Consider the following 26,417-nt stretch of genomic DNA (forward strand, 5'->3'; position numbering starts at 1 on the left):
CTGACTATAAAGATTCTCTCCAGGAGGCATTTTGCTTTTCTGTGCGCGTAGGGATTGGGACCTACTTGGTCTATGGTGACGTAAAACTAGCTTCACTAATGACAGGGACACTGGTCATCCAGCATTTTCCAGTTTAGGACACACATGAGCCGTCTTCGTTGCTATGTTTCATAGCGTCCTAACACTTTTCCTTTCCAAACAATTGTCGTTTGCACTTAATTGGATGTCTCAATCCTTGATTTTAACCTCAAATCGACAGCTAGATACTTGAAATTAGCCAACAACTGACTTTTCCGACCAAACAATTATCTCAGGCAGACAAATTTCTTTTTGAGGAAGTTAAGATTCTCCTTCCCAAAGCTAGAGTAAAAATGCGTGCCCTCTACTTAAAAGCGAGGTCCATTACACAAACCAACTAATTTAAAAGGAGCAATGTGCAAAATCCATTATTTAGATAAAAAGAACTAAAAAAATAGAACTAAAGGTAATATTTCAGATGGACTATGGTATGGCGTTTACATTGCTGGGCCGGCCGTGCAAGCAGCAGTCAAGCACCACCTAGTGGTCAAATATCGCTTATTGCTCCTTTAAATAAACTAGCATTTCTATCTAGAGATAATGCTCCTGATATTCAACCTGAGTTATGCCAGAATCTTGTTTACAGCTACTAAAAGCACTTAGTCATGGTGCAACTTATACTAATGAACATTTCACCACACATTAGTGGAGGTGTTTTCACACATTTCTGCCTGTATAAATATTGTCTGAACATATGAGGACGAGTGAATATCCATAATAAACTCAGACACGTGAACCCAATTCCTATTAAAATCATAGTTTGGTTTTCCTAAAAACATGAAAAATAATTCAAATGCAAGAAAAAGGAAAATATATAGGATAAAATGCAGCTTCTGGTTTTATTCAGATTCCTTGAAGAATTAAACCACTACATGTGCTTTTACTCCCTTCATGTAGATACATCAGATATAGATTGAGGAGTAAAGACGCTCTAAAACCAAAAGCGGCTTTATTTTGTCTGCTCTGTGGTGACTTTGCCACAGAGTGCTGCTGTAACCTGGCAGCTGACGCGCTGATAAGGCAGGTCTTAACGCTGCCGGTGGCAGGGTGCAGGACATAGTTCACAGTTCACTGACGGTCCGTGTTCACTCGGCTAGTTTCACCGAGCGAGACGACTCGGCTCCTGTCAGGCGGCAGCGTCGGCCGCATGCAAGCAGAGCCTGAAGCTTCAAATCGAATTTTCAGGCTCTTGTGGGAGAGAAATTTGCTTCAAAGTATAACTAAAGCGACAGACCGGCTGTAGAGTTTACATTTCTAAATTCCCCATCATCAAATGTCTATGTCTTTTTAAAAAAGCTTTTAGAAAATTCAAGACATTTGAGTCCATTTATCTTAAATGCCTTAATTGTGTTTCTTATTTACATGTTCAGTTTTTTTGGAAATAACCCTGCAGTTGGCTTCTGATTCGTCAGTATGGGAAAAAGGTCATTTTGCTGTTTTTTGACACCTGAACTTAAATTAAATCAGTTCGATGTCAGAATTTGAACCATGCAAAATGACAAACTTTATTGTAATTTTGTATGCACAGAGTGCGTACAGAACGAAATTTCGTTTGCATACAGCTTGAGAATTTCAGTGAATTGCTGTGGATTTCAGAATAAAGTAACTTTGCAGGATAGTTTCAGGATTTCAGCGGCAGTGATTTCACAGTACAGTAATTGAAATGTAAACAATGCAGGACACATGTGATACAGAGTCCAGTTTGAGCTTCAGCAGTTCTGATGGTAGCAGGGAAAAAGCTTTTACTGACTTTTACAGACAGCCTTTAGACTTTTCAGATCTGGGAGGATATTTAACATTACAGTTTATGGTCTTTCATACACTTTTCAGTTTGTAAATACTTTCTAAAATAATGTTTAAATTTCACTCAGTGTGTGTTAAACTGTGGGCTCTTAGCCAGAAACACAAAGATCAAAATAATCCAGAAGGCTAAAATATTGAACTCAGGTTGTGACGTGGCAAATCAAAGATAGATGAATAAGAAATAATAGCTTAGAAAATAACATTTTTCACATTTTTGTACTCCCCCCCCCCCCCATACTTATTCAGACCAGATAGAATTATACTAATAATAGCAATTTCATACTTTTCTATGCTTCACAAAGACCACCTAGAAACCCTGCCAGAAAATATCTAAGAACAACTTCTGCAGCTTATACACTGCAAAAAGGGAACTAAAAATAAGTAAAACATTCTTTATTAGAAATTAGTGTATTTGTCCTTGATTTGAGCTGCATGTTTAAATTATCTGTCAATGGAATAAAATTTTTGCACTTGAAATCAGAACAGCTCATCTCCATCATCTTATTTCAAGTGCATCATATATAATTATCTTATTTTAGGGATCAAAATACTCATTCCTTTGGCAGATAATAATATTTACCTGCTCATATCAAGAACAAATAGACTCATTTCAAGATAATTTTACTCATTTTCAGTTCCCTTTTTGTAGTGTACAACTAGCAAATTCTCTCCAACAAGCAAGAATAAGCGGAGTATAAGCATCTCGGTCTGAACCCAGACATCTTACTTGACCAGAAGCTGTCTACAAGACGGGACAGAGCAGACTGGACTTCCTGTGGAACCGCAGGTCCTTCAGTTTTTGCACCAAGTTGCTGCAGATCTATACGTCTGACGTAGGGAGTGTGACCTCTTCTCCCACTGACTTAAAAAAGTTCAACAAGCTGATGAAAAAGGCTGGTTCTGTTCTGGGCTCTCATCTAGAACATCTGGAGAAGATTTCCATTTGGGATTATTAAAGTATTTTTGGATTAGGATTAACAGAGGAAACAACATTTAACTCTCAGGATTCGGCAAACTGCAGCTGCACAATAAAGCATGACCATATTAGCTAATTTTCTGACTAAATTAATATGAATAAAAACAGTGAATTATTGTTATTACTCTAACGTGAGCAGGAAACAGATCCTGCTACACACCATGTCTTATATTTATCCCACATTTTCCCAACATGGTTTGCAAATCATTCTTAAAAACAGCAAAATAAAATCAGTCATACGCAGGTAAAGATTTTTGCCACTGGATGTCACCATCTGTCATATATTAGATGTTAACTGAATTCTTGACAAATATTACCGAAATTTAAAAATGGGGGATTTTGCAAACATCTAAATTTTAATTTAATAAAAATAAACCAAACCTAATATTAATGTTTTTTTAAATATATTTTTAAACAAATGTCATGTTTAAAATGTCATGCCTTTACATGTGTTAATGTTTTAAGCAGGGATTAACCAATATTGACCAACATCGACTGATCCTGATGTTTGTGCCGATATGTCGTGCCTCCCTAGATTTAAGTAAATATTTAAGTTGTGACATGTTAAGCAGGCCCTTAGTTTTGTTTGTTTTTTTGTAACTTGTGCACACATCAATGTAAGAAAGCAGATCAAATGCACCTTTTTTAACAAACAAGGACAATAACAAATCTAAAATAATTCTCAGCTCGTACTTATTTCCAACAAGAACAACAAAAAGAAAGTAAAGAAATGGCTTGTTAGATGCTGTGGAGCTTTGTGTGACCCTTAAAAGCAGCTTAAATGACTCCTGCTCACCTTGAGGCAGCGTCTGTCTATGGGCTCCATGGGTGTTGGTCTGGGACGGACGACTCTGAAATCATCGCTTCCACATTCGAGCGCCGACCACAGCTCTACAACCAGCGACCTGACAAAACCTAAAAGGCAAAAAACAAAACAAAAATAATTACTTAAACACCTGCAGCTCCACTCAGCAGTTTCCATTCACTCACGACAGATGTTTGAGATGATAATTTGGGGATTTGATTACGACAGTTTGAAATCACATTTTTCTTTTTTTATTATAAGAATTAGGTGCAGATGAAACTGGCACAGACCCAGTTTCTAAGCATCGTCTGTAAATTTTCAACAGGGCTGAGGCAGGGGACATTTCAGAAGCTTGATAATTATATTTGTTTCTATTCCAAATCCAGTTTAATCTGTTTAGAATCATGTCTGGACAACCAATAGGTGTTTGACGGTTTTGTGGCATAATGCTCTTTATTTAATAAAAGGTTTACAGAAGGGTGGAGAGAGAAGAAGACATGCGTAATGTGGCCTTTTGTCAGGATTTGAACCTGAAAAACTGCCTCAAGCGCTAAATTCATGGGGCATCTGCTTTACCTGCCCAGAATCCCAACTTTCCAACATATATCTAATGACTTTAGGTGAGATAAATAATTATTTCACCTACTTTTTGTGATGCACCAGCCCCAGTGGGAGCGATTCAGGCCCTCAGCATTATGCTGCCTCCCTTGTGCTTCAATCATTGGATTCCAAAGCCTCACTTTAACTATGTATTCAGTTTTTTTTTTTTTTCATGTTGTTGTCAAAAAAAAATCTCTTTGTCTCATTAGATCATAAATCTTTACTCCAGAAGGGAATTGGCTTGTCCATGTGAGCAGCTCCACCTTTCAGACCAGTTTGATGGCGTTGATGCTGAGGCTGGAGCTCCATTAATGGTCAAAATACACACGCAGAAATATATTTTGCTTGTGAATTGTTTAGCAGATTCCAATCATGGACTTTCCCATTGTTCTGAGCAATGACCAATCCAGTGAGTGTGGAACAAATAATCTGTGTGCAGCCAAGAGAAACTACCTGTTAAAGTGAATTATGATCACTAACCAGACAAGAAGAGGCGATGGTCCTGTTAAGTTGAGAGATTCTTGAGCTTTCAGTATAATTAAAAGATTTAGATGAGTCTACTCACAGGTGGAGCCTGTTTAGATCCGATTAAATCCTAAAGAAATATGTTTTAAAAAATCTTTGAAATTAAACATCTTTCTGCATATGGTGAATATGTACAAACTTCTGACCACATTGTTTTCCCACTCGTTATACTTCTAACAATGTTCTTTTAATTAGCTTCAGTTGTACCTGATTTGTTCGACATATTATTTCCTGTCATCCAGCTGCTAAATGCATCTAAATTTGACAGTGAACAGCCCCTGAGACAAACGATTTAACACAATTCTTCACACCAGCTGCACAGTCATTTAAAATTCAAGCCTTAAGCATCCCAGCAGGCGACTGTTTGTTTGTTACAAATGAGCACTTTGTTACCTGAGCTGTGCAGAGCTGCAACCCCTGGAGCAGTCGCTGCTACCTGTGTCACCATTACGCCGTATCCAAACTTCTCGCAGCGACTCACCTACAATGACAGCGAGCAGACTCATAACGGAAACTTCAAAACAAGACATCAAGATTAGCAAACAAGACAATTAATAAAACATGTACATTAAACAAGCAATTAAATATCTGGAAAAATATGAATACTCATATCCAAGGAATGAAAATGCAAGTTGTTGAGCAAGGATTTCATTAATAACATGATGTCACTCAAATAAAAAGCCAAAATAAAATGACATTCTGTAATTAAAGCACAACGCCCAATAGAAATGGCAATAACAAAACTGGGCAGCGAATGGCGGTAAATTAGGTCCGCGGGGAGTTAACCAAGATTTGCATGTAAGACTGGGCATATGCGTGTCTACAATATAAATCTTACAAATCCTGCTTCAGTATCTAAGCACCAGCTGAATACTAAACAGATAAACAGGCTTTAGTCAACAACACGCCGTCCTTCAGGGGAAGGATCAACAAAATAACGAATGTATTGTTTAGGAAAGCCAAGGACACGACAAAGGGAATAAAAACATGCTTTAAAGACATTGTGTGTTCCTGCATTGCTTATAGAAGCAAAAAGGCGCCATCTACATATATTTGTACTGTTTAATGTAGGAGACAATTCTAATGTGTATTTTGTGACCAATCTAATATGTTCTTGACTAAACCTTTGATCATGACGGTTTATTTGGGCTTAATGCGGCAGACTAATTAAAAATATAACATAGGTGTGAGGGGGGAAGGTAAATTATGTTTTCAATATATTTTACAAATGCACATCTGAAAAGTATGGAATGCATTTAGTAATATTGGGCTCTCCTGTTTTAAAACCTTGCAGAACCACTAATATCTTTTAGGGTGTGCTTCTACCAGTTTTGCAGCCCTAGAAACTAAAAGTTTCCCTGATTTTCCTTTTTCCACATTAGCACAAGTTCATCCAAATCGGACGCAGAGCCTCTACAACTGTTTCTTACCCCGGATACAAGTCTGGATCTCGTCTGCGCCCACAACCCCCAAACTAATCGGGAGGGGCTGGTTAGTCTGATAAAAAGACGTGTTTGCGAATATGAAGGCAGACAAAGAGCTTACAATGGCTGGGGAGAAGGACGTCGGTAACATACTGAAACTTAGCTTGTAAGTTTTTCTTTGTCTCTTTGGAATTCCAAATGAAATAAATATGCATATTTTAAATGTTTGCCTCTGATAATTGTTTCTCCTTTAGTACAGAATCTTGAACCAGAGTGAGACGGGCCGTGGGGAATGGACAGGGGGGGCCCCCTTTTAAAATCTTAATCTACACTGTGCTGCTCTAACACGTACATATGTTTTTGACCTTTGATTATTGTGGTACTGCATGTCAAAATCTCTCCCAGCCTTGCTTTTTTGTAGCCTCTAAGACAGGGGTGCTCACACTTTTTCAGCATGCGAGCTACTTATAAAACAACCAAGTCAAATGATCTACCTAACCATGACAAAAAAGAAAAACATAACTATTTTCAAGTTTAATAAGTATTATTTGTATGTACAATGTATGTTGATGTACCTTGCATAACCGAATAAGCTAATATTGCACAACACACATAATAAGCATTTACATTTAGTTTACTTAGATGACTTGCACTGAATTAAATCAGCCAGGGATGCATAGTCTGGACAGTAGCTGCTGACAGCCAGCCTCAAGCACATTTCCAAATGTTCATCCGTCATGGTGGCACGGTATTTGGACTTAATGATCTTCATGTATGAATGTGGATGCAGTAAAATAAAGGGAAACTCTTGAAAGAAAACCTCTTAGAGTCTAAGAGGTTTTCTTTCAAGGGTTTCCCTTTATTTTGCTGCATCCACATTTCCATCAACTTTGACGAGCTTCTCTGTCCCTGCCAGCATGATCATCCCCACAGCATGATGCTGCCACCTCCTTTTTTCACTGTGCAAATGACCAGAAATCTCAATTTTTGTTTTCACCTGACTAGAATACCTTATTATATGTGAAAGCTGTGTCTCCAATATGGTTTTTGTCAAACTGAAAGCTGGACTTGTTGTAGTTTTCTTTCAACAATTACTTTTTGCCAATAAAAGTCAGATTTGTGGAAAACAAAACTTGCAGTTGTCCTGTCACCATATGTTCCTACCTGAGCTGGTGATTTCTGCAGCTCTCCCAAAGTTACTGTCGGCATTATAACCGGTTGATTAATCCTGTCCTCGCATATTTATACTGACATTAATTAACACAGAGACACTGTTTATTTATGCAGTAAAATCTCAATGCAGTTGGTAGCACTGGAATGTTTCAGTGGTATTACCATAAGGAAGAGAAAGAATAAAAAAATATTATGCTTTTATATTTTTAGTTGTAAAAACAAATCTGTATTCCTTTACAAGTATGTGGAGCTTTGTGTTAGTCAATCACGTAAAATCCCAATACAGTGTGATTGAAGGAAAAAATAAAAAATAAAAAAAGTTAAAGGGGTGTGAAAACGTTAGCTTTAATACCCACTTTCAGTTATTGTGTTATTATGGTTGATAAGGAGGAGACTAGACAAGCTTCCAAAGCAGTTAATAATTTCAGGAATTCTATAAAGGCTGATAAAACGGTTTCGTTAAAGGATATTGATACCGATCCTTATCATTGCAAACTGGGAGGATTCCTACGAAGGCGAGACAATATACTTGGCTTACATATTAAGGGAGGTACGGCATAAATCCTTTTTCCCAGGTCAGCAACATGTGACGCCAAAACAGACATTCGATGATTCACAGTTCTGAATAAAACTTTACAATCTCATGCAACCAATTCTAATGGTGCATTTAATTTTTACAAGGAAGTCATAATTTTCAGGTTTCATTGGTGAAAATGTAACCACCACCAAAACAGCTCAGGATGAAAAGTCAAAGTCCCTTAGCCACAACTAGTTTATTAACCGATTCAGCTACTAAGGGAAAAATGCAGTAAAAACTGCTCTACTGCTACATATGACTTATGATATATGACTAAAACTATCAGTAGTTTGTTGTGATATTTACCACAGGCCTACATAGTACTGTATTATCTCCATTTGTGATATTTCTTCCCAGACATAAAACCTTATGTTGACCAACAACCAAAAAGAAAATGATGTATCATAGCGCGTGGAGCCAAAACAGATTTTACTTGACAATCATGTTAGATAACTGGTCCCTATATTGTGAAGCTTTGTCAGCGATCGGTACAGAGAAAGATGAAAAAACATTCACATAACTTGGAGATGAGCTGGAAAAGAGCCCAGCTAGTAAACTGATGAGAAGAGATCACGACATAAAAGGTTAAAAAGATTTGAACCTGCATTCACTGTGTTACCTGTAGTTTTTTGGTGAAGCGAGAGAACATGTAGGAGACACAGTCGTTGATTGCCCCCGTCTGATGCAGCAGCAAAAGGCCTTTAGGGGTCGCAGCAAAGTTCAGCAGACTGCCCAACAAAGTCTCCTCCCAGGCGACCCTGTTTCAGAGCCACGAAGAAACCGAAAACAGCAATTCTGAGTTTGAAGCAGCTAACGGCAACAAAAACAGGATCTACTCTCAATGTACCACATTTGAACTGATAGAAGAAGCTCACGGTTCACATTTTAGCTGCTTAAATATATTTCAGACATACTTTATTCAGCAACACAGGCTCATTAGAACAAGTGGAGCAAATATCCAAAGTGTTGATCAACATTAGAATGTAAAAAAATATAAATTAACAGTACCACTTTATAATAGGATTACTCTTTTAAAGGGCTAATAAATTATGATGCTATTTATTAAGCTTCAGAAATGATTAATAAACAAGATACTTTTGATACAATGATATAGAATCCCTATTTTGCAATGCAAGGGCCACAATCCTCTTTCAGTCTTTCAATAATGCAGCAGCTCCCTATTAGTAGCTTATATAAAGTGTACATCTTAATTAGTGGTTTATTACATATTTATTAGCCACTTGTTAATGAGTCTTATTGTAAAATGATAGTCAAAAAACATTTTATCCTTGATTCAGTGAATCCTTGCAGAACAAGATTTTTTTATACAAGACAAAAATGTTTTAAAAAACAGAACAAATTACTCTATATGCAAAGTAAAAATAAAAATAATATCTTACAGTAATTCTACATGCTGGTTTAATTAAAAAACAGCATCATGTGGCAATTATCTAAAATAACATCACATAAATAAAGAGCTAATGAGTCCAATGTGCCCCACTAAGCTGTGGGAGGAGACTGTACAAAGTATCAGAGGTAAATAGATAAGTTAAACTTGTTTTTTATGGCCCATCGTCAATTATTGATAATACCACTTTTGAATCACAACAAACTTCAGCAGAAACAAACTGTACGGTAACACGTTGTAATGGATTCAAAGGTCTGTTCTTGGCAGCCGTTTTTTTGGGTTGTGTCCAATAGCTGAGGGCTTTTATTGGTTAATATTTAATAACAGAAGCTGCAGGACTTCCTTTAATGTGCAATTACACGTATACCTGTATTATATAAGGCACATTTCAGTACAAGGACAACGCAAAGTGCTTTACATGATTAAAACATAGGATAATAAAAACAGAATAAAAGCAAGTTGGAATAAAATGTAGACACATTTAAACAAAATAAACATGGGAAAATGGAAACTAATAGCATATTAATGATTTTAAAAACAAAGGACTACAAGCTTAAACTAATAATGTTTCAGTAGAACAGTTTAACTAGAACAGACGAAGGCAATCCTAAACAAATGTGTTTTTAATCTTGATTTAAAGGAACTCAGGCTTTCAGCACTTTTACAGTTTTCTGGGAGTTTGTTCCAGATCAGTGGAACTAAATGCTGCTTCTCCATGTTTGGTTCTGGTTCTGGTTCTGCAGAGCAGGCTGGAGCCAGAAGACCTGAGTGGTCTGGATGGTTGATGCACTGATAACAAGTCTATGATGTATTTAGGTGCTAAGCCATTTAGGGATTTTTAGACTAACAGAAGTATTTTAAAGTCTATTATCTGAGATACAGGGAGCCAGTGTAAGGACTTTAGAACTGGGGTTATGTGCTCTACTTTCTTAGTCTTAGTGAGGACGCGGGCAGCAGCGTTCTGGATCAGCTGCAGCTGTCTGATCCACTTTTTAGGAAGACCTGTGAAAACACCGTTGCAGTAATCAATTCGACTAAAAAACACATGGATTAGTTTTTCCAGATCCTACTGAGACATCAGTCCTTTAATCCTGGAAATGTTCCTCAGGTGATAGAAAGCCGACCTTGTAACTGTCTTTAGATGCTTTTGAAGGTTCAGGTCTGAGTCCATCACTACACCCAGGTTTCAGGCCTGATTAGTGGTTCCTAGCTGAAGCAGCTGAAGCTGTGTGCTAACTTTTGATCTCTCCTGTATCGGTCCGAAGATTATTACTTCAGTTTTGTTTTTATTCAATTTAAGAAAATTTTGGCACATCCATGCATTGATTTCTTCTAAGCATTTACTCAGTGCTTGAACTGGTCCATAGTCACCTGGTGACATGGTGATGTAGAGCTGTTTGTCGTCTGCATAGTTATGGTACTTGATGTTTTTTATGATCTGAGCTAGAGGAGCATGTAGATATTGAATTGGAGGGGACCCAGGATGGACCCTTGGGGAACCCCACATCTGATTATTGTCAGTTAATATAAACTTAACATAAAGACCAGGATGCAAATTTTTTCCTTAGATCTATTAGGAAAAATCCAGTTATTAAAAGGCAGTACTATGTACAAAGGAACATTAGATTCCCTGCAGCTTTAAGTCAAGCACAAACTAAATACTCAGTAAAGTGTCAAAGCACTAATATCCTATCTTATTGTTATTTCCTAATTCTAGCTATGTGTGTGGTACGTGATCTCACATGTTTGACGTTTCTTGGAATGATGTGTCTGTGCTGGCTCCAGAAACTGGGGTTGGGATCCTTTCTGATTGAGAACTTGTCTTTAAAAGAAAAAGAAGAAAAACATTTAGACCAGAAGAAATCTCTTACATCCTCATACCACACTAAAATCATTTCAGTAGAGATCCTTTTTGTGTTCTTCACCTAAAATCTACTAAATATTGCAGTGCATTATGAAGATATTCAAAAAGTTTGGCAATATATTTTTTTAATGTGTCCTGTCTGGCAAATGTTCTCTTGCTAACAGCATTATAAAGTTATTTGTCCTTAAATACGCGCATAGAAGGCGACGTGTGAGAAGGGAAAGGAGAGGCTAGGTTACTGCTTGGAGCAAGGCGTGGCTTGTTACACATCTTGTTTTGGTCTACAGACGGTGCTCAAGCACCACCTAGTGGTGAAATATCACTTATTGCTCTGTTAAGAAATAAAGCAGCATGAGCACAGATTTAATTTGAGTTCATCTGGCTGGTGCTCGAGACTCTGCAGTAGCTGCAGTTAATATTCAACACAAACCGAACAAAGTCAGGAGGAAGCAAACCTGAAATAATGTCGTACATTAAATATACTGATTCAACAACGTTAAACACCAGTTAACTGTTGACATGAATGTTTTAGACATAAAAAAAAAATCAGCAGTCAAACCCTAGCAACCCTAGTTGCTAGGGTTTTGTGGCTGTTTAATTGAAGCTACCCAAACATTTCTTGTATTTATAACAGAATTTTATGCTGTGCTCGTTGCATAACCTTAGTGGTTATGACAGGGCCTATTGCAAAAAACTACATGATTTAGGTTATAAAGCTAATTCAGCAATTCATAGCATCTGTTTGAGGGTTCATAGCTGTGGCCAATGAACAAATAAGTCATGTTTTTATCCTGAAATACTCAACACAGCTCTCCAGATTCCTGCTAAATGTTTTACATTTACAGAATCATACCTTAATCCCATTTCTTTACTAATCAACCTTATTGTTGCTAATTAATTATTATGTTTCTTACATGAGAATTTCATGTTTTCAGTTCCTAAAATAATAAAAATACCTTTGTCGTACGTTTCTCAAGTGGAATTAGGAAAGCTAAGGAAGTGTTAGGGATGTTTACACCTCAGGAACCAGAGTGGCATAAGGGGCTAATACTTGATATTACCCTGAACCTTCAGGGTGGAGCTTTGAGGAGACTTTTTTTTTCTCCCTTTTTTCTCCATTTACAACAGAATAAAAGCAACAGAATTTTTTTTTGTTTCGAGGGTTCAGTGTGATTAAGTTCCAGGAGTTTAAGGTTCAGGGCAGCATAATAGAAACACCTTAATGTCCATTAAAGGAAAAATAACAACAACACTGAGGTATTAGTACGATCCAGACTGTTGTTTACAAAGGGTGCAATGTCTCAGTTAGAAAATGCCAATGCATGTAGAAGTTGTACCAACCTTTGTCCACGCAGCAGCAATGGCTTTGTGTAGACCATATGCTTGCAGGACCTGCAGACCCTCACAGGTGTTGTACATCTGCCTGCAGACAAAGATGAAAGCTCCACATAACGCATGAGACGCATCTGATCCGCTCAGTGACGGCAGGGCATTATTCAGCAGCCTCAGGGTGAACTGTACGATGATGTGAGCAGCAAACGTCCTGCAGAGACACAAAAATAAAATAATTCAGTGCTGAAGAGAGAGAAAAGACCAATATGTGTGTGTTACATACATACATGTATCATATGCATGGGTTTGGTAGACAACAGCTGCAATGTCCATCACAAAAGGTTACTGATAAGTCCTGAACCCCATTCAGTTGTGACGTCCTCCAGAGGGTGTAAAGTTCATTTATTTCAGTAACTGAATGCAGATTAATTACACAGACTAATGTTTTCAAGCTTTTATTTCTGGTAATTATGAACATTGGGATTTACTGACTGTAACTACACAGCAGTGATGTAGTATTAACGTTTCAGTAAAATGCTTTGTTGCTGAATTACATGAATCACCTGGTATTGGACAGACTAATTCATATAATGCACGTTTTATGGTCTAATGACTATAACACATATAAAGCATATATATTTTTTACTTTGACACTATAATATACTCCCAGTTCTTACTTGTCCTTCAAAGGCACGTTAACATGTACTTGCCTGGTTAACTCCAGCATCTGTTACTGACCATTTAAAACAGGATTTAATCAGTTTCTCACCTTTCACTGTGGGCAACAACAACGTTCTTCTCATAGAGGAAAAGCGCTAATCCTCTGTCAGTGTTTGCGATGCGGGCCAGAACGTCAGCAATGAGGATCTGTGTTGCTGCAGGACTCCTCAAGCTAGTCTGTAAATTGACAGATGTGGACACAAAAAACAAATAGTTAAAATTATTATACAACTATATACAATTATTATTACACACAGCAAACCTTGTTGCCACAGCTCGTATTGATGTGCCATCCTGGATGAGCCTTCCACCGGTTGTCTATTCCATTTGTACAACAGCAGGTGACATTGATTGTCAATCAGAGTTGCTTCTTAAGTGGACAGTTTGATTTCACAGAGGTGTGATTGACTTGGAGTTTCATTGTGTTGTTTATGTGTTCTATTTTTTTTTTTTAGAGCAGTGTATTAAAGGAACCACAACAGGGATGAGGAAAATAATCATAGAGAGAGAGTCTTTTTGCGCTGCTCCCTTATTCAGGGGTCGCCACAGCAAGTCATTTTAACTTGCACTCAGACTTTTTATGCTGGATGTCCGTCCTGACCCTACAGAGAGGGTCCCTACAGTAAAATAAAACTCAAACCACTACCACAGAGGGACTACTAAGAAATGTTTTAAATCCAGACCTCAAACTCACAAAAAATTGGTATTTTGAACAGTAGGCTACATACATAAAGCCAACCAAATCTAAATGAATCAAACCACCACACTGCAAAAAGGAAACTAAAAGTATGTAAAAATTTCTTGAAATTAGTTTATTTTTCCTTGATTTGAGGACCTAAATAAGACTATTTGCCAATAGAATGAGTATTTTACCACTAAAATAAGATAGTTAGATATCCTGCACTTGAAATAAGATGATGGCGATGAATTGTTCCTATTTTAAGTGCAAAAATCTTATTCCATTGGGAAATAGTCTTATTTAGCTCCTCAAATCAAGGTAAAATACACTGATTTGAAGAAGATTTCACTTACTTTTAGTTCCCTTTTTGCTGTGCATTATAAGTCAGACAAGGCTAAAGTTCCTCTGCCACAATGTGAGCGACTGACAAAGAAAATACCTTATTGTCTGAACTCAATACAGATCTGCAAAAGGTGGTTTGACCAGCTGTTAAACTACATGGTATACCTACCTTCTCCTACTGTGTTTATGCATTTTTATTAGATTTTTGTCAAATAACCACAGTGTAATTTTCCATGCACCTCTTTTTGTGAGGTCAAATAACCTAAGATTGTAAAAAAAAACAGAGGATTTCCCAAGATTTTACCATATTCTTAACTATATGAGCTATAATTCTGGTGCCCAACAAATAGTCTCTTATAAGGCCTCTGCAGACCCGAATAACCGAATGCTGATTTTATGTTGTGGAACGGGGACGTATGTAAAAGTTGCAGAGGACCCAGGCTTATGATTTCCATTTGCTCATACATTGTGTGTGTGTGGGTGTGGGTGTGGATTTGCTCGGGACGCACAGACCTGTTGTCCACTGAGGAGAGCAACAACAGGTGCAAGCAGAGTCTCAATGACAGGAGTCTGGTAAAGACAATCAGCAGCACATTCTGTTCGCTCACATAACATCCACAGCACCTCCGTCACCAGACAGCTGGGCGACAGGGAGCCTAAACACATAAACAAAAGACAACACACTTTAGTTTCAACAACTTCACTATATTATATAGCCCTTACATACAATGCTGTGCAAATATGAATAATGAATATAATTAATTGATTAACTTTTGCTGATGATGAACAAGGATATACAGTACAATGTGTTGTAATATATTGAACCTGAACAAAACACAAATAGGTGGGAAAAGTGTGGCTCCTCCATGTTGCTGAAAGGAGTTCCTTGAAATGGTTTGGGAATCTGATTAGATTGTCTTCTGGAGGGCTCCTGTTGTAGGTTTTCTGAGCCTGTTTGGCTTGGTAACGCCCTCCCACAGAGGCCTAAGGCTGTCACTAAGAAGAAGGACATATGGATAGTCATCTTGAACTAGTAATGTCCAGAAATGTACCTTGGAAGAGTGGGTTTACATCATGAACTGATCGTTGGTAAATGACCAACATTCATTTTGACATCATCCAGAGGGGCAGATCATCCGCTATTACCATATAACATAGAAAGTACTCCTGGTTCAATGTGTGCTTCTGTGCTTTCTGTGTCTCTGCTCTGTCGTCTCTAACCCCCAGTGGGTCGAGGCAGATGAGCGTTCACACTGAGCCTGGTTCTGGTTCTGCTGGAGGTTCTCCTCCCTGTTAAAGGAGAGTTTTCCGCTCCACTGTCGCTTCATGCTTGCTCAGTATGAGGGATTGCTGCAAAGCCATCAACAATGCAGACGACTGTCCACTGTGGCTCTACGCTCTTTCAGGAGGAGTGAATGCTGCTTGGAGAGACTTGATGCAACCTGCTGGGTTTCCTTAGAGAGGAAACTTTATGACCAATCTGTCTGGATTTGATTGAATTTGACTTTGTAAAGTGTTTTGAGATGACATGTGTGATGTGAATTGGAGCTATATAAATAACATTTTATTGATTTGATTGGGTGGGTCTGCAACTCGATCTCAAGAGGGTGGGTAGGTGGGTAAGTGTTTCTGGCTTTATGTCTACAACCTGTTCTTGGTCTGGTGGGTTTACAAATGTAACCTGTTTTTGGTTGGTTTGAATGGTTGGGCGGGTGGTTTGACCCGCACCCTCATTCTGCATGGGAGGATAGGTTATTTTCCCAATCCCAATCTCTGCCTACAATCCAACTGGGTGGGTGGATTAGAGATTGGCTGGGCGCGCAAAGGGAACCCGGTCATGGGTTGGTGAGCATACGTTCACGAGCTTTTTGGACGTTAATGTCTGTAAACGAGTGTCACGTGGGCCGGTCCATGATCAGGTTTATGTCTACAATCATTAGCAGGTAGGTGGGTAGGAGAGACGGATGGATGACAATAAAATAACATTTCTTTGAATTTTCCTCATGTTGACTTGCGAATTTTAAAGTATATGACATCAAATAATCATGAGTTAGTTTCTACATTTCTAGCTTACATTCACTTCTTCACATATAAAATATTCTGATTTGGGGATTCTTGGTTAAGAGAAGTGAATGAGCTGCATCTGTGTCTTAACCTTGCACCCTTTGTATGTACCTGTACCATTTTTGTTTATTTTCCATAGGTCCCATTGTAATTATTATTTTTTCCTGTTCTGTCTCCTACTGATTTCTGACAGCATCTACTTCCTGTATTCCCCGTTTAAAAAGAAAATAAAAGAAAAAACTCAGGAGTGCCACTTATCTTTACAAGACTGCATATAAAGCAAAGAAAAAAAAACTTACTCAGCATGACTACCTACAGCAGCTAAATGAAATGATAATCTGACGAGGACATTATCGATTACAGAGGGTAAAGCTGCAACTGTGAACTTCCTCAGTCTGAAACATAGACCATAAAACCCTTAAAGAACTTAACTGTGAGTCAGTACAAGGTTAGCAGATAAAAAAGTACGGTTTAAGGAGTGCTTTCTGTCTCATAGGGAGGGTGAGGAAGTTGCCTGAGAAAAGGAGGAGGACGTAACTCATGGACAAACCCGTGTGTCGGAGTGTATGTGACGCACCCGTAAGTGAGGCATCGCTGTTCAAAGGCCGGGGGTGTCGATACATGATGTTAATCAGGGTGACAATCAGGTCTGTCAAAGTAACGGGATCTGAAAACACAAACAAAAATTAGTTGCTGTCATTCTGTCTAGAAAGGTAAAATAAAAGCTCGTCCAAGCACCAATCGAGAAAACCGTCACATTTGTATTTTCACTGCTCAACAGCTTATGTGCAGAAAGAGATGCTTCAACAGTAAATTTTGTCTTCAAATAAGGGATGAAGGAGAAAAATGCACCACACAACCCACAGGCCGGTGTTTTTTTTTTTTTTACTTCTGAAATGCTTGCACTCTAATTTCAAAGGTTTAAAAACGCAACACAAATTTCCTTCATAATAATTAGAGACTGAGCAAAATGCCCATTGTTGTCCACTTTTTCACACTTTAATCCCAATTAAAATATATTGTCTTTGTTAATTTGTGTGGAAGTATTTGCAACAATGTTGATACAAAATAATTTTTTTTTTTTTAGGATTTTAATTTCTCCTCTTACTTGTTGTAACTGTAAGAGGAACTGTTGGGCGTGAGTACAAGTCCCAGTACAGCAGAAAAAAGCCCTGGTATGCTGAGGGGTAAAATTTAGAAGTGCCAGTAGTGCATACTGACCCACTTAAAGCACTGCTCCTGATAGATAAAAACCAAGAATTTACAGAAGTTGGACTCTTTTTTTTATTTTTGCAATATAAAAAAAATTAGAGCCTTATATGGAGTTACTGCAACAAATGGCAGAATGCATTATAAACTGCGTTTTTACAACTCCTTCACCCATCCACTTTCTCTCATTTCACCATGTGCAAAGACTCAGAAAGTGGTCTGAGACCTAAAAGCAGGGCGGTGAGCAGGAATGCTGATCCTTTGCTTGATTTTATGTCTAAAAATTGTTGATTTAATTTGCTAATATATGAAGATAATAAACAAAAGTAAACTACTGTGTCACAATGACAGTAATTCAACACCAAAATCTTCAAAGATATTTACAACTGAAAACAGGAAGTGACATGTTATAATGTAAGCAGATGCTGCCTTTTTAAAAGTGTTCAACTGTTTCTCATCAGGCTTTAATTTATCATTCAGACCAAAACTACATAATTTCTCAACAGCAACAAAACCCTGGGAGTGGAGAAAAAAAAAAAAAAAAGCTGAATCAGACAGAGTCAGCTTTAATATGCCGGATGATGCATCTGATATAACACTCAGACTTTCTCCTACTCAGTATTATGTAACTTTATCAGTAATAAAGGTGGGAATGAGAGGAATAAAGTTGCTTCATTAGAGGAATGAAGGGAGTGGTACATATCGGTGCTGACTAGTGGCATTCCTGTGTCACAATAGGATTGCAAAGATCGCTGATTGTAAACGTCCCCAAAAACAAGACAGAGAGCAATAAAGTACACATTAAAAAACAAAACGAAAATAAAGAAAAATACCCCTTTAACTCCAACTGTTCACTTCTATGACAACTATGATGTTCAGCTCTTTAGTAATTATTTATACCTTAAGTACACAGAGAAAAATCAACATTCTTGAATTGATGTTTCATGTATGTAGAAGAGCCACACCTCTATGCTTCCTTAACTTGATGGGAAAGAGTTTTCTCCCGTTGGTGTAGACGATGAGTTTACCCAGGACACACAGAGAGTGGACAAAGAATGAATATTCCAGCTCCTTTCTGGTATAAACGCTCTGCTGTGGCAAACCTGAAAAGCAGAATGAGGAAAAAGTCAAAGTATTTGCTGAATTTATGTGCCCAGAAGACGTCATGATCACACACTCAGTGAATAAAACTGATCGACCGGCTGTATGAGGTGACAGCAAGAATCTCACAAAATCTTTATAATCCTTTCCGCTGACGTAGATGAAGAAGGTCTCAATAAAACCAACTACACGGCTTTTCCAATATTTTTTTAATAAAGTGTTCCTCTCCCATGTCACCACATACTTGACTTGGTGCAATTGGCTAGATTTCATTTGATAAACGGCCTCAAATTAATTTTAGGGCTCAAGCTGGACTGTATAAACTGGGTCTGAATCTGATTTGATGATGGCATCGCATTGGAGTGAACCAGATTGTATTAAAATGCATTTGAACCTATGCAACTGGATAATCGTTACATATTTTCATGTCGTGAAGCACCTTTGATATAATCTGGTTTTATAGGAATCAACAGACCTGAAAATAAAACTCTTGGCACAAACCTCGCATTAAAACAATATTTCAGCTTTTATTCAACAAGCAAACAACAGCAACAAGACATGGTGGCTGAAAAGGAAAAATAATTGTGAAATTTATAAATAAAAACCTCCATATTTTTAGTTATTGCTATTTTTTGTTCCTCTATCAGCTATGCAAGATAGTTAATGCACATTATTTTTAGCAGAATCTACTTAGCTTAAGGAACATATGTTCTGTAAACTAAGCTATTAAAGGGTGGTGCTGCATGTATATTCAGGGGTCTTAAGGCACTACCAATAATAAAAAACATTATGCTTTGTTTGCGCCTAACATTTAGTTAGGCTTGCTGTCAAATAGAAAGTAAAATTCAACGCACAAAATAGTCTCAACACATTTTAAAGTTTGGATTATGCTGCTTTCAATGCATCTTAGGGGTGAGAAGATGAAACCGGTTTCGTCATCTGCTGTACAAATGTTTACAAGCACATATAGAGCAGAATTAGATCAAGAACTTTGATGGTGTGGACAGAGCGGAGACGGTGAGCCAGGCCTTCTCATCTAACTTCAGTGTTTAACCTCATAAATGCACATACGGAATAATGATCAAATCGTACCATAAACACAGTCCTAAACCTTGTGAAACGGAAGATGAGATGTCACACAAGTTTATATGTGTTTAAGGGCACCTGAGTAATTACTGCAAGAATTTAGAGTATTTGAAAACTGAATAAAAAAAAAACAACAAACTGTTTAGCAACTAAAAGAAAACAATAAATAAAACAATGGTCAAAACCAAAAAATGAAAACTATGGTTTTTAATACCGGCCTCAGACATTAGATGACATCAGTTAGTGAGGATATGCTCAACCATGATGCTATGGCTAGTTTATTAGTAACTTAAACAAATTTACAGTTAAAGTTGTGTCAAATCACAATTAATAGATGATGTGATTTTTACCCCCATCATCATTTAGATTTAATCAGATTTCCTAAATGTCATTTTTACTATTTGTAGAAGCTTTACTTGCATTTAAAAAACAGAACTCCATTTAATTAAGAAATAAGCAACTGACCAATACAGCAAAATACTAGATCATATCGTGTCGGAATTCAAAAATATTAAGTTAGTTTATAAAAAAGCCTTAAACTTTTCTGGCACTTACTTTTCCGCTAAAAATCTACGCTTTCTGTACGTCTTACTCAAAACCAGAAAACAATAAAAGTAAATGGTGCTAAATATAAGACAAAGTATCATCTCTGCAAACTCTGGAATGCAGAAAACCTCCTGGCAGTCCTTTTTTTTCTATAAATTGTGAACAAAGGAGTTTTAGCTCTTATTTAAGACAAGGTCACAGCTTTTAGCCTCAAGGAGACCAGCTGGGATCTGGGAGAAAACACAAAGACAGGCCTGTCTCCTTTTCTCCAGAGTTTCCTCTGAGTGAATACGGACCGTCTTCATATGGAAATGAAGGATTCACCTGGAGTTTAGTGAAAATCTCACAGGACAAAAGGAAGGTTGGACAATTTGCCTTAAAAAGGGAGAAAACAACTGAAATGTCACCAGTAATGACAAGAATTCACCCATAAACTATTTAGCATGCATTATAACTGCGGCTTCACAGAGCGGTGACCTGTACTTTTGTAGTGTTTTAATTAAATCAAGAAACAGCATGTTCATGTGCACCTGATACATTTTTCATTCATTTTATGGTTTAAAAAAAGCCTAAAGATTATGTAGAACATGTATTTTAATGGCTCAAATTGCTCCTCTGTCCACAGTTTAACTTTGGTTTGATTAAAATCTGTCACTAGAATTAGAGAAGCGAGGGACTAATAACTTATATCTTAACACTGTGGGGGAAATAGCTGAATCAGAAATTATTTGATATCCAGTTTTCCTTACCAAGGTCCCTTGGCTCCTCCACGTGAGAATCAGCGGCCTCACTTGTGCTCCGTTCACAGGCCTCACTGTAGAGCAAGCACTGCTGAAGAGCCGCTACAATCTGGGGGAACAAAAAGCAAAACAGGAATTTGTCAGAATTTCTATAAAATGTAGAGGCCGTATACTATAGACTCACTGAAAACAGGTACGTCACCGCAGTCCACTTGCAATGTAAAGCAGGAGATGTGTAAGCTGGCAAAGATTGCTACAGAATGTGAGGAAATCTTTCTGCTGTAACAGATCATAACACTGCAAAAAGTGAACAAAAAGTAAGTAAAATTGTCTTGAAATTAGTGTATTTGTCCTTGATTTGAGCAGGTAAATAAAATTATCTCCTAATGAAATAAGATTTCTGCACTTAAAATGGGAACAATTAATCTCCATCGTCTTATTTTAAGTGCAGCAAAGGGTCCAAACACTCATTCTATGGGCAGATAATCTTATTTACCAGCTCAAATCAAGGACAAATGCACTAATTTCAAGAACATTTTACATATTTTTACGGCATAAATGTGATGAAGCAGTAGGGTGGGATCTCCGTATAAAAGGTTACTAGGGGCCAACAAAGCTGGCTGGGGTTTGATTCCTGCCCATTTCCTGTCTAAAACTGTAAATGAGAGGCCAACGGTGCCGATAGTCTTAAAAATAACGTATCTAATAAATCTTTAACAGTGTCTTTCCAAGGAAAATTGAGAGTTCTTGTTTTAGGAAAATGGATTTCCTGAACATAATTGCAAACAGTTGAAAACATCAACTTTCATCAATCCAAGTCATAGATAACTAAGCAGAGAAGCGCATATAAAAAATGTGAAACCTGTTAGTAAATTAGGAGTAAAAAAAAGAAATGCAGCATTATACAGGCTTTCTACACACAAACATTAGCTTTAAATTATTGTTAGGTAGAAGTGGTGTGTGCTATTGACACCCCTGTTACCTTCTTATAATGTTTGTCATTATATTTGGCAAATATTTGTTATATTTTCAGTGCTGCAGCTCATTCTAATAAATGCATACAGTTACATCAACATTAATATACTGTTAAACATGGAAAATAAATTTTCTACAAAAAACAAAAACAAAGCTCAATCAAAGTAGCAAACGCTTGAAATAAAAATCATAAAATTGTATTGTGGCTCATAATACAGTAAGAAAAAGTACGTTACAAATACACGTATGTAAGTTTTCGTGGTGTAATTTAGTCTCAGTGTTGTACATGTTATCTACTAATAATCCAACTTTAATTCTGAAAATATGCTGCTTCAAGGATTTAAAAAAAAACTACTTGATGTTTTATGTTTTAGTAGAAACAAGAGAACAAGAGGACTAAATAGTTTTTTCTATGGTAAATACTTACCATATAATAAAAAAAATCCTGTTGAAATAAAACATGCCCTCCATGTTTTTTTTTTATCTTTAAGGCTTTTTCCACATTAAATAAAAAGATACATTTTCATGGGTGAGGCCTATCTGGAAAAAATATTAAAAACTACATCAGAAACACTGCAAAAATGACCTTTTTGCAGATTTTTTTTTTCTTATTATTTTTAAACGCAGTATCTTACTTCTAAACAGCACGTTGTGAATTTGAGCTCGGCAAGAAATATCCTGTTCCTAAAGTAATAACGAATTGTGTGAATTTAACTGAATACATGTGAGAAAAGCTTAAAATAAGCGTGATTAGAACTTTTTCCCTCATAGTTTGACCGCATAACATTTTGTTGCATTTCTGCAACTAATACACACAAAGCAATAGCTTCTTGCTGCTGGACTGAATAATCCAGAGCCTCGGCCGCTTCCCTCCAGTTTCACCGTTGTGCAAAAGAGAAGAAAGCAACTGAGAGACATGATTGACTGAATCACTCACCAGATTCTTGTATTTCTTCTCAAGGAGCCTGAGAACCACCGTCCTGCTGTAATAGCCATGCTGAGAGAATAAAGAAGAATCTAAGTTGAGTTTATGAGCAAAAAAAAAAAAAAAAAAAAACAAGACATAAAAACCTAACAGGGCAACAAAAACTAATTTAAACCAGATACCATACACACCATCCATTTATTGAACCAGGTAGCTTTAATATCCAGTAAGGACAGCAAGTGGACCGGCTCCAGTGTTTTCTCTGCTCCCGCTGAGCTTTGTTCATGATGGAAGGACAACAGGGAGAAAGTGCTCTCTATGATCTCCTCCATATATCTGAAGCAAGTTAGAAAGACACGCGAGAAAGCTCTCTTAGTATTTGAGAAAAGAAAAACAACCAACCAACCAAGTAAACCGTGAATCCAGACAAATAAAAACTCACTTCTCCGGGTGACGGATCCAGAAGGTGGTCACCTCCTTCTGGAAATCGTTCAGCAGTCGAATCTGAGACGGAAAGACGGAGAATGAATCATGAGACGAACGTTTCTGTGAACTGGGAGATTCAGGAGATGGTTGGAGACGTTGCCAGCACCTGCTTGAGAAGACGACTGATCTGAGGACTGTTGATGTCAACGGTAGCTGATCCAGTAGAGAAGCTCGACCTCTGAGACAGAAAAGCTGATTCCACACTCTTTGCTGCTCACAAGGAAAAAAACATAACATGGATTTATATGTTCTATTGCATTTTTTTATTTATTTATTTGTTTTCAAGTATACAATACATGACTATATATGTCCTTGTAACATAAATTAAAAAAAAGGGTGTATTGGCAGAAGCAATAAGCTTATAATGCCCACCCTCCAAAACCAATTTGCATTGGACTAGAAAATAAAAAAAGAGATGGCTTTTAAAATACAAACCAAAATATGATTTTAGGAAAATAAATTATTCTACAATATTTTGAAAAAAAGGTAATACACCCAATGTCTATTAATTACATTCACATGATTCATAATGTTTAATCACATTATTCTTAAATATGTTTTTAAACCTTATTAAAGTTGTACAGTCTTAACTCCTGGTCTAGTTTGTTCGATAAATCAACCCCAATAAAAGAAATACAATGTTTTACATTTGTTCTTGCTTTTGGTTTCCTAAACCTTTTATACCCTCTAAGATCATAATAATCAGCTGTAAAGCCGTTTACTGAAAGCATTTATTGTGTAATAAAGTCCTAATGTTACCTTGTGGGGCCAAAAGCAACAACTAACAAGTGGGTTTTAACTTTTAGGTTTAAGTTAAAACATTTCTGTTGACGTGTTTAAAAGCATTACGGCGCCGCGTGTGAAACATTAACAACAGGGAAGGTGTAAGAAGAGCAGCCCACCCAAGCTGGAGTAGATCTCCCGGGTCACGTTCAGCGGAGACGAGGAGAAACATTTAGCAAAAAACTGCAGCACATTCTCCTGATAGAAGTGAAAGAAAGAAGAAATGTAAGAATCACAAAAAAAATAATAATAATAGTAATAATAATAATGATGTATGCCTTGCAAAACTATTCCTACCCCTTCAAAATGTCACATTACAACCAAAGAATTTGGATATTTTCCCACTAAAATGATAGACCAAGACAAAGTAGTTTGTAATTGTAAGGTTGAAGAAATGGATATATGATATTAATTAAAAATAAACATGATAAGTAGTCGTCAGCAGACTAGACTTAGACAAACTTTATTGTCATACAGCTTGAGAATTTCAGTGAATTGCAGTGGATTTCATAATAAAGTAACTTTGCAGGATAGTTACAGGATAAAGTGCAGCAGTGATTTCACAGTACAACAATTGAAATGTGACAATGCAGGACACATGTGATACAGAGTCCAGTTTTAGCTTCAGCAGTTCAACAGTCGTAACTTTTGCAGGATAGTTACAGGATAAAGTGCAGCAGTGATTTCACAGTACAACAATTGAAATGTGACAATGCAGGACACATGTGATACAGAGTCCAGTTTTAGCTTCAGCAGTTCAACAGTCTGATGGCAGCCGGGAAAAAGCTTTTACAGAACCTACCTACTGTGGATAGGCTGTGGATCTACGAGGCTCTTTCAGAATTACCCCCTCTTGGCTGATTTTCTAAATCATCTTACTGTGCTCTTTCTATTATTGGATGATGTACGAGGGCCATGTGAGTATTTTAAATCTTAGCATATAGCTTTCTGTGCTAATTCGGATGTAAACTTTGGCACAACTTTGTCCCTGAAAAAAAATCACTCTCAGTTGGACTCAATTTACTGATTGTGTGATTTATTTTTTGACACCAATAGATTGCACTGAACTGTATTTATGGGGGGATCAGGGTAAATTGGGCCGAATGCAAACATACACCACACATTACAGATATTGATTTATAAAAAAGGTTTTTGAAAATCATGTATCATTTTCCTTCCATTTCCCAATCGCACCCTAAATTTGTATCGGTCCGCCACAGCAAATCTGAATAACATACAGCATTGATGAGCACTCACACTGAGGTCGGGCTCAGTAAGAGCGGCACACAGGTTCCTTCGCAGAGTGCCCCAGCTCTCACAGCTCAGCACATCAGACGGAGGAGCACAGCAGAGCGCCTGCAGAGTTTCACGACGCACCTAAACACAGATTGACATCATTGACCCAAACCAAACCGTTTAACACGCAGACACCAGCTGGTCCAAAGCACTGCTGGCCGGTAAAAGGCGTCATGAGCAAATTACTCCCATATCCACCTCCCTGCATTGATTGAGGGTTGTTTTTTAAGATTTTACTTATATAAATGTTAAAATGGTGAGGAATGTTCGTATTTATCTCCTAAACAAGCATGTTCCCAGCAGAACTCTGCGATCGGGTGACGTCTTCGAACTCGGTTTGTGAGCCGAGGAGACAAAGCTTTCTCTGTTGCTGCGCTGTAAGGACGGCCAAAACCTTGATCGATTTTAAATTTAATTTAAAGGTTTCACCCTAACATTTTTAATTCCAGTTGAGCCGCAGTATCAGGCTGGTTTTATTAATCATTTTGTTTATTTTCATTTTAATCCCACTCATTGTACCAGTTTTACTGTAGATGTTATATTTTATTGCTCATTTTGTTCTGTTTCTTTCTATTCTTCTATTCTATGAAGCTGAACATCACTTTGGATATTTAAAGCGCTCCACAAATAAAGCTTGATAGATTGATTGATCAAAAGCTATAAACTGTGTGGCTATTGATCCCACTAAACACGGGCAATTCACCCTGAAGGGCTGGGGCATAAAGTAAACTCCATTAGGTGTGTAAATCTTGTTGCTTTATATTTCCTAATAAGCTCATTAAACCTTAGATTTACAGAGCAAACAATCCATTTGGTTTACAAGCCTGTTCTCGACGCTATGGTGCTTCCTGGTGCAGATTGGAACAAAAAACTGCAGCAGTCAGTATTTTTCTCTAGTAC

The 26,417-nt window shown here is 37.3% G+C and overlaps 1 protein-coding gene across 3 annotated transcripts in view; it reads right to left on the minus strand.

Moving 5' to 3' along the window:
• tbc1d32 (TBC1 domain family, member 32) overlaps positions 1 to 26,417 on the minus strand; it is a 105,188-nt gene that overhangs the window by 72,794 nt on the left and 5,977 nt on the right. For all 3 annotated transcript variants that reach the window (XM_036147200.1, XM_036147199.1, XM_036147198.1), the window contains exons 6-21: positions 25,479 to 25,598; positions 24,341 to 24,419; positions 23,545 to 23,648; positions 23,395 to 23,456; positions 23,144 to 23,288; positions 22,965 to 23,024; positions 21,062 to 21,161; positions 18,545 to 18,682; positions 16,948 to 17,037; positions 14,820 to 14,962; positions 13,335 to 13,462; positions 12,575 to 12,776; positions 11,112 to 11,191; positions 8,581 to 8,719; positions 5,181 to 5,268; positions 3,654 to 3,772 (exon numbers count right to left, since the gene is read on the minus strand). In XM_036147200.1, coding sequence (XP_036003093.1) covers positions 3,654 to 3,772; positions 5,181 to 5,268; positions 8,581 to 8,719; positions 11,112 to 11,191; positions 12,575 to 12,776; positions 13,335 to 13,462; positions 14,820 to 14,962; positions 16,948 to 17,037; positions 18,545 to 18,682; positions 21,062 to 21,161; positions 22,965 to 23,024; positions 23,144 to 23,288; positions 23,395 to 23,456; positions 23,545 to 23,648; positions 24,341 to 24,419; positions 25,479 to 25,598 — 1,797 coding nt within the window. The remainder of the gene's footprint in view (positions 1 to 3,653; positions 3,773 to 5,180; positions 5,269 to 8,580; positions 8,720 to 11,111; positions 11,192 to 12,574; positions 12,777 to 13,334; positions 13,463 to 14,819; positions 14,963 to 16,947; positions 17,038 to 18,544; positions 18,683 to 21,061; positions 21,162 to 22,964; positions 23,025 to 23,143; positions 23,289 to 23,394; positions 23,457 to 23,544; positions 23,649 to 24,340; positions 24,420 to 25,478; positions 25,599 to 26,417) is intronic.

The sequence above is a fragment of the Fundulus heteroclitus genome, chromosome 15 (assembly GCF_011125445.2).
Source record: "Fundulus heteroclitus isolate FHET01 chromosome 15, MU-UCD_Fhet_4.1, whole genome shotgun sequence".
NCBI classification, from domain to species: Eukaryota; Metazoa; Chordata; class Actinopteri; order Cyprinodontiformes; family Fundulidae; genus Fundulus; species Fundulus heteroclitus.